This window comes from Corvus hawaiiensis, chromosome 16 (genome assembly GCF_020740725.1).
Source record: "Corvus hawaiiensis isolate bCorHaw1 chromosome 16, bCorHaw1.pri.cur, whole genome shotgun sequence".
Classification (NCBI taxonomy): domain Eukaryota; kingdom Metazoa; phylum Chordata; class Aves; order Passeriformes; family Corvidae; genus Corvus; species Corvus hawaiiensis.
The window spans coordinates 7306344-7318951 of NC_063228.1; the positions used below are offsets into that span (position 1 = coordinate 7306344).

The window sequence follows — 12608 nt, forward strand, 5'->3', positions numbered from 1 at the left end:
TGTTCCCTGCTCTTCCCCTACCACTCCTCCCTTAAACACTGCAGCAGCTTTATAGGAAAACATAATTAAGGAAAAAATAATTAATAATAAGGGTTTGTTTTTTTTGCTGTCCCTGATGTTCCTTCCCGGGCTGGAACTGCACCCGAGTTCCGAGGAAGCGCCGCTCAGGAGAGCTTATGTTTTATTCAGAGCACTAAAACCATCCCTAATTGTATTCCAGACAAATAACACGGAGCACAACAAAACCCCATTAGTGCAGGGAAGATGGCCCAGCACTAATGGAAGGGGGAAAATGCCCCAACATATTCCAAGGATGTTTTAATTAACCCCAGGTCGGTCATTAGGAACGCAAGAACGCAGAAGTCAGGCAGTAATTAAAGCTTTCCGTCCCTTCCCAGGATGTACGGAGCAGGTAGGAGAGCCTGGGGTATCCAAAGCCATTTATTTATTGGGGGGAAAAAAAAGTCTGAGCTTTGCCAAGGTTTTACTCCACTCCATTATTCCCTGTGGGAGAGAGGGAAGTGGTGTCAAAAGCAACAGGATCTTCCTTGGAGCTGTTTATTAACACATCCTGCACAAACCAGCAGCTCGGGGAGAGGGAATGAATCCAGGAGGAATTGAAGAAAAACCAGGAGGAGTTTACAGGAGGCTTGGAATTTGGGTTAACTCCTGGTCAGCTTTTCCCCCTGGGATTTCAACCTTCTTAGTGGGAGTTTGGGGCTGTTGTTCTCCTTGTTTGCCCCATTCCTGCCTCACTCCGAGGGTGGTACAGGGTAGGAATGGGGCTGAGCTGCTCTGGGGGTTTTATTTGGAGACAACAGCACCGGGACATGTGGATCAGCTCAGGATGCGTTGATCTGACGGACATGAAAGGATTGCTACAAAAACCCCACAGCTCTGCCCGATACTCACAACTCACCCCAAACCCAGCATGGTTTTGGGGTGGGGATTAAAAGGTCTGACTTGGGAGGTTCTGCCTCCCCAGGCATTCTGAAAACCAGCCAGGACAAGGCACGGATGTGGCTCGCTGGGATTTTCCCGCTCTCAGGATAAAGGGATGAGGCGGTTACTGACCCTGCCATGACGATGAAGAAGTCCAGGCGATTCCAGGTGTCCCCAAGGTAACACTTCTGCCCGAAGATGCCCAGGGCCACCATCTTGATGACCATTTCCACGGCAAAGAAGGCGAAGATGAAGTCGTCAAACGCCTGGAGAGCGGGAAAAGAGGATTTGACTCAGTCCTGCTGTGCTCGGAGAGGGAGCGATCCGAGCGCTCCCACCACAGGGACATTCCATGTTCCCTTCACCAAAGTGCCACCTACCAACCCCAAAATCAAAGCTGCAGGGTGGTGGCACCCCCTGGCACAGCTCCTGGCTCATTCCAGGGCTTGGGAAGTGCCCCCAGCTTCTGCTCGTCCACACGAGGATGTCACAGGGCTGGAGCTCTTCGGCTCCGGAGCCAGGCTGGGAGAGCTGGGAATGTTCACCTGGAGAAGGGAAGGCTCCAGGGAAACCTCAGAGCTCCTTCCAAGGCCTAAAGGGGCTCCAGGAGAGCTGGAGAGGAATTTGTCTTTATGAACCAACTTTCCCTTAAGAAACTACACAGGAATTTTGCTCCATAATTTCAGTTCAATTACTGGCACCCAAACGCCTCCATAACGAAGTTCAGGCTTTTCCACCTCATGTTCCACCCTCCAATCCCTCCTGCAGGCTGGGACAAAGCAGGGATAATGGGGATTTTCCAGCCCTTTCCTGCCTAAAACCTGTCAGGAAGTGTCCAAGGCCAGGTTGGATGGGGTTTGGAGCAACCTGGGATAGGGAAGGTGTCCCTGCCCATGGCAGAGGTGGAATGGGATAAGCTTTAAGGTCCCTTCCAACCAGTTTGGGATTCCATGGAGGATCCCAGTGGCCTTCCCGTATGGCTGGAACACCCCGAGGGAAGGAAAGCAGCAGCTCCATGCGGGATCCAAAGGAGCCAAGCTCATCCCACCAGCACGTCGGTGATCCAGGGTCGATGTCACGTGCTGGGAACGAGGGAAGTCATTCCCAGCTTGTGGAATGTGCAGGAAGCCAAGGAGCTGCCCACACAGCAGATGCCCGGGATGTGCTTCCAAAGCTGCTCCGGCGGGCAGATGGCAGCGAGAGGATGCCGGGAGGCAGCAGGGAGGGACGAGGGTCAGGCCCGATGTCCCCTGAGCTCGGGGTGGCCAACGGGGCTGGGGGCTCTGGAAGGGGGAGAATTCCCAAATCCACTTCTCCTGGCATGTGGAGGAGAGCAGGGATGGGCTCATCCCATGTTTTTTGCTCATGGACAAGGGAACGGAGTGACAAAGGCAGTCCCTGGTGCCACACTGCACGGAGCAATCCCAGCAGGAGCTGGCTGGAATGGAACCGACGGAGGGGAGGGAGAGATTCCCCCTCATGGCGTTGGCCGTGGAATCATGGAATGGTTTGGGTTGGGAAGGACCTCAAAGCTCATCCCGTGCCACCCCAGCCAAGGGCAGGGACACCTTCCATAGACCAGCGTGCTCCAAGCCCCGTCCAAGCTGGCCTTGGACACTCCCAGGGATGGGAGTGCAGGAGTTTTGTGGTGTCCAAGGAATCCAGTGGGATCTGGCTTCCCGCTTCTGAGCCCCCCTGCCCTTGTTAAGGAGGGACAGAAAGGATCTTGTTGGGACAGGCCCAAATTAGGCCTCACCCAAAGCAGAGCCCACACAGGCCAGGCTTTGCACGCCTCGGCCTATTGGAAAACCCATCCCTGCGGGAAAGCTTTTCCCGTGGAAAAGGAACACGATGGGGCTCCCATCTCCCAGAGCAGCCACCCCCTGCGTCCCACAAATTGCAGGGATGAGGGATCCTCACCTCCAGGATGGTGCAGCGCTCCGACTGGCATTCCACGTCCTCGCAGGGCTGGAACATGCCCAGGGTGACGCAGTTGAGCAGGATCACCAGCATGCTCACGTGCTCGAACCAGGTGCCACCGGCGTTAAGGACAGCACAGCTTTGCGAGGGGACAGCCCAGGCAACGTCCCATGGACACATCCAAACCCTCCTCCCATCCCAGCCCTTTCTCCCGGGTTTTTCCCAGCTCCCAATCCCGAGTTTTAGCAGGGAATCACCCCACGTCAAGAGAGCAGCACCAGAACGGTGCCCGGTTCCTTGCTGCCATCCTGCTCTCCTTGTTTCCCTCTGGAGTTGTGGGGATGAGGTTCTCTCATTCCGACCCAATTCCCGCATCTCGAGGAGGGACAGATTCCACATCCTGATGGACGAAGGGAAAACAGAGCCAAGCTGGTGGGGCCAAGGATGGGAATGTTGGGATTCAGGATCATGAGTGCACAGAAAAGAAGGAAAGGGCTCCCAGTTGGAGTCTCCAGTCTCTAAAAAAACCCCGTCTTCCTTACGGGATCCACCAGCACTCAATTAACCAATAATTAATTGATCTAAGTAGGAAGTGGTGATTTGCATCAGTGCAAAATAGGCCCAAAGTTGCTGTTTGCAATTAAAAATCCCACAAAAAGACGGAATAATTCCATAAATTGAGCAGGAATGAGAGAACTGTTCCCAGGGAAAATAACTGAAAACATCTGGATGGGAATAAATGTTCTTTGCTTCCAAAGCCACACGTGGGGGAGGCAGAGAGAAGCGCAGGCACTGAATTGTTTCTGATAACAGCAATTCTCTTTGGGAACCTGGATAAAAAACCCTTCCATGTTGATTCCTTAGGAATATTTTATCCAGGATTTTATCAGTTCATGATAAAATTTATTCTTTTTCCAGGGCTTCAGTCTCAAACTGGTTTTGCCCATTCTTATTTATCCAGAAGGGGGGAAAAAAAGGTAAAATCAGTGGGGTCAAATCCTGCAGATCCCTAAAACCTGATCCCAATCCAGTTCTCGTTTTAGAGGGGCTTTAATTGGAAAATTCCGAGCTGGGAAAACCTTGGAGTTGGGAATGAACAGGGCAAACTTGGAAACACGCTTGTCTAAGATGGAAATAAATGTAGGAAATCAGAGAAATAAAGGAAATAAAATTCCAGTCCCCACGGGAGTGAAGCAGGAGAAGCTCCTGATGGGATTTTTCCATTAGGAAAATTCCCATGCTGCAATTCCAATGTTGGTTTAATTTCTCCCTCCCTCCAATGATTTCTTCCTGATTTTTCCCATCTTTAGGAGCTGTTTGGATGCTCTTCCCTCCTCCCTGACTGGAAGCACAGGGACAATCCCGCCCCAAATCAGACCCAAAAAACCCCAACCACGGCCACTCCCAATATTTGCATGGAGTGATGGGATCCATGTGAAATTCCCTATAAACAGGGCTCCCGTGCTATTCCCAAGCCTCCTGTGACATTCCCAGGGCTCCTGCAGTTGCATAAATTTCCTTTATTATATTTGCAGGGATTTTTCCCCCCCCTTTAAAGTCCCCAAAATCGGAGCCTGTGGATTTGGAACCATTCAAAGGCTCTGCTCAGCTCCCCGGAGCTTTGATCAGGTGCTTTGCTCATCCCACCTCCAAAAAATTCCTTTTTTTCCGTCTTCCAACTGATTTAAAAGTGCTTTTTATGGCTAAATAATCACCAGCAGGAGAAGAATCGTCCCTGGATTTGAAATCAGTGCCTTAATTCCTTAAAAACAGGCAGAGCCAGCTCCATCCCTGTGACTCCAAAGCTGGAATTTGGGGGGTTTTAGGGTGGCAGAGGAGTGGTTTGGATTTTCCAAGAGAAAAACGAAGGCTCTGCCACAGGTTTGTGGTCATGGATGTTTGGAGGGGAAAGGAAAAGGGGGGAAAGGAAAAGGGGGGAAGGGAAGGGGAAGGGGAAGGGGAAGGAGAAAGGGAAGGGGAAGGGGAAAGGGAAAAGGAAAGGGAAAAGGGAAGGGGAAGGGGAAGGGGAAGGGGAAGGGGAAGGGGAAGGGGAAGGGGAAGGGGAAGGGGAAGGGGAAGGGGAAAGGGAAGGGAAAGGGGAAGGGAAAGGGGAAGGGAAAGGGGAAGGGGAAGGGGAAGGGGAAGGGGAAGGGGAAGGGGAAGGGGAAGGGAAAGGGGAAGGGGAAGGGGAAGGGGAAGGGGAAGGGGAAAGGGAAGGGGAAAGGGAAAGGGGAAAGGGAAGGGGAAGGGGAAGGGGAAGGGGAAGGGGAAGGGGAAGGGGAAGGGGAAGGGGAAGGGGAAGGGGAAGGGGAAGGGGAAAGGGAAGGGAAAGGGGAAAGGGAAGGGGAAGGGGAAAGGGGAAAGGGGAAAGGGGAAAGGGGAAAGGGGAAAGGGGAAAGGGGAAAGGGGAAAGGGGAAGGGGAAAGGGGAAAGGGGAAAGGGGAAAGGGAAAGGGGAAAGGGGAAAGGGAAAGGGGAAAGGGAAAGGGGAAAGGGGAAAGGGGAAAGGGGAAAGGGGAAAGGGGGAAGGGGAAAGGGGAAAGGGGAAAGGGGAAAGGGGAAAGGGGAAAGGGGAAAGGGGAAAGGGGAAAGAGGAAAGGGGAAAGGGGAAAGGGAAGGGAAAAGGGAAGGGGAAGGGAAAGGGGAAGGGAAAGGGGAAGGGAAAGGGGAAAGGGAAAGTTGTGCTGCTTTTGCAGAAAAGGTGGAAAAGGTGGAGGAAAACCCACTGTGGGAAGAGTTTTGCTCTGGATGGAGAACAGAGCAGAGGAGGGAAGCAGCTCCCACTCAGGGCTCAGATTCCCAGGGATGCTCCCATCCTCCCTCAGCCCCTCCAGCCCAAATTCCCCTCCTGCACCTCCGGCTCCCTCACAGGCATTCAGTTCCTGCCCTATTTAGTTCCCATCGGATTAATGCCAGGGAAATCCCTAATTGGAGAGTGGGATTACTCCCAGAGCTCTGCCCTAATGGGGCCGAGCTCCCTCCCGGCAGAAATTGAACGGAATTTCAGTTCACTGCCCCTTCCTTACCCCTGGATCTGCAGGAGCCTCAAAATCTGGGATTGAGTCCCTGATTTCCTGCTTTTCCAGAGCCCCCAAAAGCCATCCAGGCTCCAGCAGCCCCATGAAAATGTCCCAAAAACCCCCCCTGGGTGGGGGGGGGGGGGGGTGATGCTGCTTGGCAGGGTGGGATTATGGAGCACATTCCCAGCGTCCTTCCTGGAGCCTGGAGCGGCTCGGAACATCCATTGAGGATGAAAATCCAGTTCTGGTAGGATGGGAAAACACCCGGAGGAGAAAAAGTGAGGAAAAGGTGAAAAAAATCCTGGAGCAGCACAAAGAGCAGGGAGGTGACTGGAGCCAGAATTCCCACAGAACATCCTTGTGGATGTTCCCACAGCAATTTTCCAGCTGTTTTCCAGCCAGGAGGTCAAGGAAGGTGAGGGATGGCACCCATCCTGCTGGCACCGGGATCCTCCCGGCAAATCCCCTAAAACCGTGACTCCGCAGAACCGGGAACCGGCAGTTACCATGGCAACTCCCGACTCCTTGGAAGGGGAAGGATCCAAAAGGGGGATCCGGCAGAACAGCTGGAAGCAGAGAGGACTGCAAAGGGTTTGCTCCGTATTTCCCTCTCTGGCAGAAATTCCAGGGAAAAGACACCTCAGAACATCTGGGCCAAGCTCAAATTCCCAGATTCCCTTCGGGAAGGAGCAGCAGAGCCCAGGGGCTGCTCCCGGTTGCCTTGAGGGATTGACTTAAACTAAAACCTAGTCCTGAGTTTAAATGTGGCACCACAAAACCCAGGCTCTCTCTGTGTGGAGAGTTCCTGTTTCCAGAAGAGTTTCATGGCATAAAATGGGCTGGGTTGGAAGGGAATTTTAAAGCTCATCCAGTTCCAATCCCGACACCTTCCACCATCCCAGGCTGCTCCAAGCCCTGTCCAACCTGGCCTTGGACACTCCCAGGGATGCAGGGGCAGCCCCAGCTTCTCTGGGAATCCGTGCCAGGACTTCCCCACCCTCACTGTAAAACCCTTCCCCATCCCTGCAATGCTGGGAGGAGATTTCCTGCTCTGCAGGTCAAAATCCTGATTTCAAATCTAAAATTCCTCTTTAATTGAAAAATGGGAGAAAAATTCCCTGCCTGGGAATTTCTTCCTTGGCCGGAAGCTCCATCCTCAATATCCCTTTATCAATTCCCTCAGTACAGACCAGGCTGCCAGGCCTCATCCTGGATCTTTCCCTTTGAACCGGTCACTTCCCAACTCCAAAGAAAGCAGCGGAACCTGCTGGGATGTGGAGGCTCAGCCATCCCGGAACTCAGGCGGTTCCCTCCCCGTTTGCATGGAGATCATCTCCACCATCCATCCCTCGAATCCTACAAATATTCCTGCAGGAAAATGCTGGGATGGCATCACCACTGTGACAAATCCACCGCTTTCATCCCCTGCCTTGGGGTGAAGGATCCACTGCCCAAATTCCCAGGTGTTCCAGAGGGATCGGCCTCAGCTTCATTCAAAAATTCCCTAGTTCTCATTCCGTGTTGGAGAGAGGCCGGAGCCACAAGCCTGGCACCCAGGAACTTAACACAAAAAGATCATGGCACTATTTTCCCAGTTTCCCATAATCCTATTATTTTTAAACCATTTAAGGGATTTTGGAGACTTTACCCATTGTTTTCCACTGCCAAATCCAGTGGGATTTGGCAGCATCCTGGTTATTATGGATCTCCACCATCCATCCCTCGAATCCTACAAATATTCCTGCAATAAACACAGCAGAAACTGTTGGGATGTCACAAATCCACCGCTTTCATCCCATGCCTTGGGATGAAGGATCCACTGCCCAAATTCCCAGGTGCTCCAGAGGGAGCAGCCTCATTTAAAAATTCCCCAATCCCAATCCTCATTCCATACTGGAGAGAGTCAGGAGCCACAAGCCCGGCACCCAGGAGCTGAGCACAAGAAGATCATGGCACTGTTTTCCCGTTTTCCCATAATCCTATTATTTTTAAGCCACTCAGAGGATTTTGGAGACTTAACCCATTATTTTAACCCCTGGGATTTGGTGGGATCTGGGTTATTATGGATCCATCCCTGCTGCACCCGAGGCTGAGGGAAAACCCAAAGCCGTAAATCCCAATTCTAGTTCCAAGGAAAAACCAATGTTTCCAGGAGGAGCAGCCAAGGGAATTTCAGTTTGTGGGGTTTAAGATGTGAGTGATGCCCTAAACACACACACACAGAGCTCCTGGGAATTCCACAGCATTCCAGGGATGTGCTGCTCCTCCGAGAGCAGCGGGATTGGGGGGTGATTTGGGAAGGAAAGGAAGGGAAAGGAAAAGGGAAAAAGAAGGGCGGAAAAGTGGAAAAAAGGGGGGAAAAAAAGGGGGGGAAAGGGGGTGGAAAAAAGCGGGGAAAAATGGGGAACATTCCCAATGATCCCTCCCAGGGTTACTCAGGGAGCAGCAGAGAATGGATTTTGCAGCCGTAATTGAGGAGAAGGGGAAGCAGGCACTGTCTGGCCCCAAATTTCGGGAAGGGGCAGCGGGAAGGGGGAGCTGGCAGCATTCCCAGCTCCGGACTGGAGGTGGATCCGAAGCAGCCACACATTCCTGCCTCATTTTCCAACATCTGCTCCAGCCACGTGCTGAGCTGGAGGAGACAAATCCCTCCCAAAGCCGGATCCAGACAGGGAATGCCCTTTTCACCTCAGGGATGACGCTCCGAGCTTCCAGGGGAACTCTCGGCTTGGCTGGGCCCTGCCACACTCCAGGCACTCCTTTCCCAGCTTTTCCCCAGCCTTTTCCCTGGCTCTGGGATGTGCAGAGCCTCGGTGGAGCCGTGGCTTTTCCAGCTGGTCCTGGAGTGGAGCCACGGCCGAGCCCTCGGTGCTCCCAGTGGATCCCGAGCTGGGCTGTTCCTGGGAATGAGCAGGGCTAAAAGAGGTCACAGGGGGCAAAAAAAAAAAAAGGGATTTTGGAGCCTCCCAAGCTTCTGTTCCCTGCCTGAGCATCCCGGATACCCCCAGGACACATCTGGATCTCGGGGTGTCTGTGCGGGGCCAGGAGCTGGATCCTTGGGAATCCCCTCCAGCCCAGGAGATTCCAGAATTCCATGAACATTGAGTTTTAGGAATATTCCATCCAAAATACGATCCTACAACCCTGGAAGTCCCCATGGCCTGCTCCCTCCATGCTCCCTTTTCCCAGGACAGGTCCTGGGATTTTTTTTGTTTTCATTTTCATTTGGATTCAGGTGGGAAAACCTCAGTGCCATTCCCAAAGAGCCGAGCGCTTTGCAGCGGAATCTTGGGATGGATTCCCATAAGCAGCAGCATCCATCCCTGCCCGGTACCGCTCGCCTATCCCAGTCCTGCAATTCCATGGATTGACCTGCTCTGTTTGGGGAGCGTCACTGGGAGAGGAAAGACGGTTTGGACTCGGTTTATTTTTTCCCCCTGACTGCAACAGTGGAAAAAAGAGGGAAAACTAAAATCCAATCCCCAATCCAAGAGTTCCCACTCCACTCGGGATCCCTGGCACATTCTCCCGATGAATAGAGGCAGTTATTTTTTCAGGATAATTGAGGCAGCTTTGATTCCAGGGGCAGCTTGAGCTGATATTTAAACGAGCTCAAAGTTAAGCTGAGCTTTATTCTCAGCTGGGATTTTCAACTTGGCAGTGCAAGAGCTCCCCAAATTCCCGGGAGCTCAGGAAGGACCTCAAGGCCGGAGTGACCTGGGAGCTGCTCTGGGATTGGGAAGGGGATGGAGAGGCCACGCAGGGTCCCTGTGCCACATTTTGGGGACAGAGGTGCCACTGGGATCATCCCAGTGCGGCACTTTGGGGTTTTCTCCCTCCCCAAACCCTTCGTTTTACGCTGAGGGGTTGAATTTCCCTGGATAAATCCAGCTTGGATGCAAGCCTCGTTTTTTCCACTCCGTTTTCCCATCCTGGATTAGCTGGAAAGGACTGGACACATCCCACGAAAGCTTGGAGGAATCCCAGGGAATACCAGAGCAGCTGATCCTCGGCCCCAAAAGGGACATGGGGGATATGGGGCACCCCAGGTGTGGGGTCCCACAAACCTTCCACCAGGAACACCAGGACACCACTGAGCCAAGGAAATCCTAAGGAGCTGCTGGAGCTAAACCACCTGGAATTCCTGCCTGGGGCTTTGTTCCTGGATAAAAAAAGCCCTGCTGGAGGTTCCCCAGGGATTCCCAGGTTCTTCCTCCTTCCCTCAGGCTGAGTTGGGGATGGCTGAATCCACCCAGGAGCTGTGACACATCCCTGAGCTGTCGCACTGTAATCGCAACATAAACACATTCCCACACATCCCAGAGACGTTCTCCGTGGATTTCTATCCTGGGAATTCCCAGCCCGGCTGCTGTGGGATCCCAGACAGTCTCACGATGTTTTATGGCTGCTCTGCGTGAGTAATGCACCTCCCTGCACCTCACCCCGAACGCTCTCTCATCCTCTCCCCATGCTTCTCCTCCCTCCGGATTTATTCCCTTTTATCCGAGCTCTGCCGGGATGACAAATCCTCAATGCCAAAGGAAATGAGGCACAGGCAGATGCAACACGGCTGAGATAACAACGGATCCCACATCCAACTGACCCCAAAAATAGGGAATTGCTCCTGAATCTCCTCCCAGGAGCTGCTGCATACAGGAATTTGGGGATAAATCCCCGGCAGGCAGGACTGGCAGGGGTGAATCCCTGGATTCCTTGCTGGAGCTGAATCTTTGGCAGGTTCCAAGAGGATGAAGGGCAAATGAGTATCAGAAAAGCAAGGATTGGGATGATTTTGTAGCAAACCTCTGGGATATGGACCTTATGGGATATGGAGCATCCAACCAGGATCCTCCAGTCCAGCTGTGCATGGATCACACGTGGATTTAAGAATTCTGTCACCAGGAGAAGTCCATGGACTCCCCCCTCCCTCTGCTCCACAGCCTGAAAATGTCCCACCAGCAGCATTTTGGATCCCTGGATATCTCCAAATTCCATGGAAAACACCCCCATCGGTGCCTCTGGGAATGCAAGGCCTCTCTCCTGGGAGCCTCCTCATGCAGAGCCCTCCTGGAATTCTCTCCCACCCACCCAGGGACTGGAATCCCACTTCCACATGGGATGCCCAGCAGCTCTGGGATCAGGATGCCACAGTGGGAAGAGGGAGAAGTCCCGGGAAGTGACTTTTGCTGCCACCTGTGACCCCAGAGCTGTCCTGGGTGGCCCCACCAGGCTCCGGAAACCAGGAGAAGCTCCCACCAGCCTGGAATTTTCCCTCTGCCATCTCTTCCTTCAGCCTCCAACTGGAATATCCCCCAAATAAATACAAAAACCATCTCAAGGTGCAGCAGGCAGAGAGGAAGGAGCAGCGCTGGCATCCCTTTGGATGAGGGAAAGGAGCCAATTCCCAGCAGATTTTCAGGCCACACAAGGCTCGGACGTGGAGTTTCCAACCCAAACTTCCTGGTTTGCAGCTGGGAAGCAGCTCCAGGAAAAGCCAGTGGGAAGAAGCAGTGAGAAAAGAGGGATGCACATCCCACTGAGGTCCTAGTCCTTGTTTCCCACTGCTCCAGGTGAGCAGGGACAGGCTGGGGAGCCCAGCATGAGGAGGGGAATCTGGGATAAAGAGATGGGATTTCCTGGAGACGGGATTTCCTTCCCAGCTTTCCTGCAGCACAATTCCCAAATATCCGTGTGGCTGGAGATGCCACCAGGCGCTGTCGCACGCACGAGTTCAGCCAGGCCATAAATCACCCACATTCCCACCAAGGCTCCTTCTTTCCATCTAAAATCCATCACCCCAGCAGCTCCTCCCCAGTGAGCACCAGTAAGGCCCAGTGGCTGCTCCCAGTGCTGCTCCCTGACCCAGCCCCACCCATTCCCACTCCAGGCTGACGTGTGGAATTCTCCAGATCCTCCCGGAAAGGCGTGGAGCAGATCCGAGCTCTAGCCCAGCCCTTATTCCAAGGGATGCTCTCACGGAGCCGAGCTCCACAAGGAGCGGATTTGTAAACAAACCACCTGAACAAAAGGCTCCCAAAGCTTGGGATTAATGGAAAAATCACCGGGCTGCTTTTTTTCCCCCTTTTCCTTTTCACACAGCGAGAAAAGAAAGCTCCCGGAAAATTCCCCCCGCAGCGTTTCCAACCCAAACAAGCGACGCTGCGGTGCCACGTGAGGAGCGAGGAGTGGGAGCTGCAAAGAGGTGACAAAATCCCTTTTTCCCACCCTTTTCCCAAGCTCTCCTACCTCAGAGCCCTCAGAATCACCAGGATTCCCTGGCAGGAGGTTCCCGGCCCTCCCAGTGCTGCCACAGGAGGAGCAGAGCACGGGGGGGGATGAGCAAGGAAATCTGGGGTTGGATCCAGGAGGAATTTGGGAGAAGCTTCTCGCTCTCCCTCCTCCCACTAATTAAGGCCCTGCTCGTTAGGGGTGGCTCAGGGAGCTGCAGCTGGCCCAGAGCTGCGAAACCCCAAAACATCATTTGTAAATAGCTACAGAATTCCAGGGATGCTTGTCCTGGAGAGCAACAGGTACCTGGGTGAGCCAGGCTTTAAACTGGGATGGAAATCCTATGGATTTGTCCCATCTTCCCATGTTTTTGCCTCCTGAGGGTGCTGCAGGGAACAGACTTTTGCTCCAAGCACTGATGGGTATTTTAATGTTGAGCTGCAACCCTGGGTGATGGCATTTAGGGCTTAGTCCTGGCTCAAGCACATCTGGAAACCCA

The 12608-nt window shown here is 53.2% G+C and overlaps 1 protein-coding gene across 2 annotated transcripts in view; it reads right to left on the reverse strand.

Annotated features, from left to right (window-relative positions):
• CACNA1H (calcium voltage-gated channel subunit alpha1 H) overlaps positions 1 to 12608 on the reverse strand; it is a 161569-nt gene that overhangs the window by 107190 nt on the left and 41771 nt on the right. For both annotated transcript variants that reach the window (XM_048320802.1, XM_048320801.1), the window contains exons 3-4: positions 2863 to 2974; positions 1075 to 1208 (exon numbers count right to left, since the gene is read on the reverse strand). In XM_048320802.1, coding sequence (XP_048176759.1) covers positions 1075 to 1208; positions 2863 to 2974 — 246 coding nt within the window. The remainder of the gene's footprint in view (positions 1 to 1074; positions 1209 to 2862; positions 2975 to 12608) is intronic.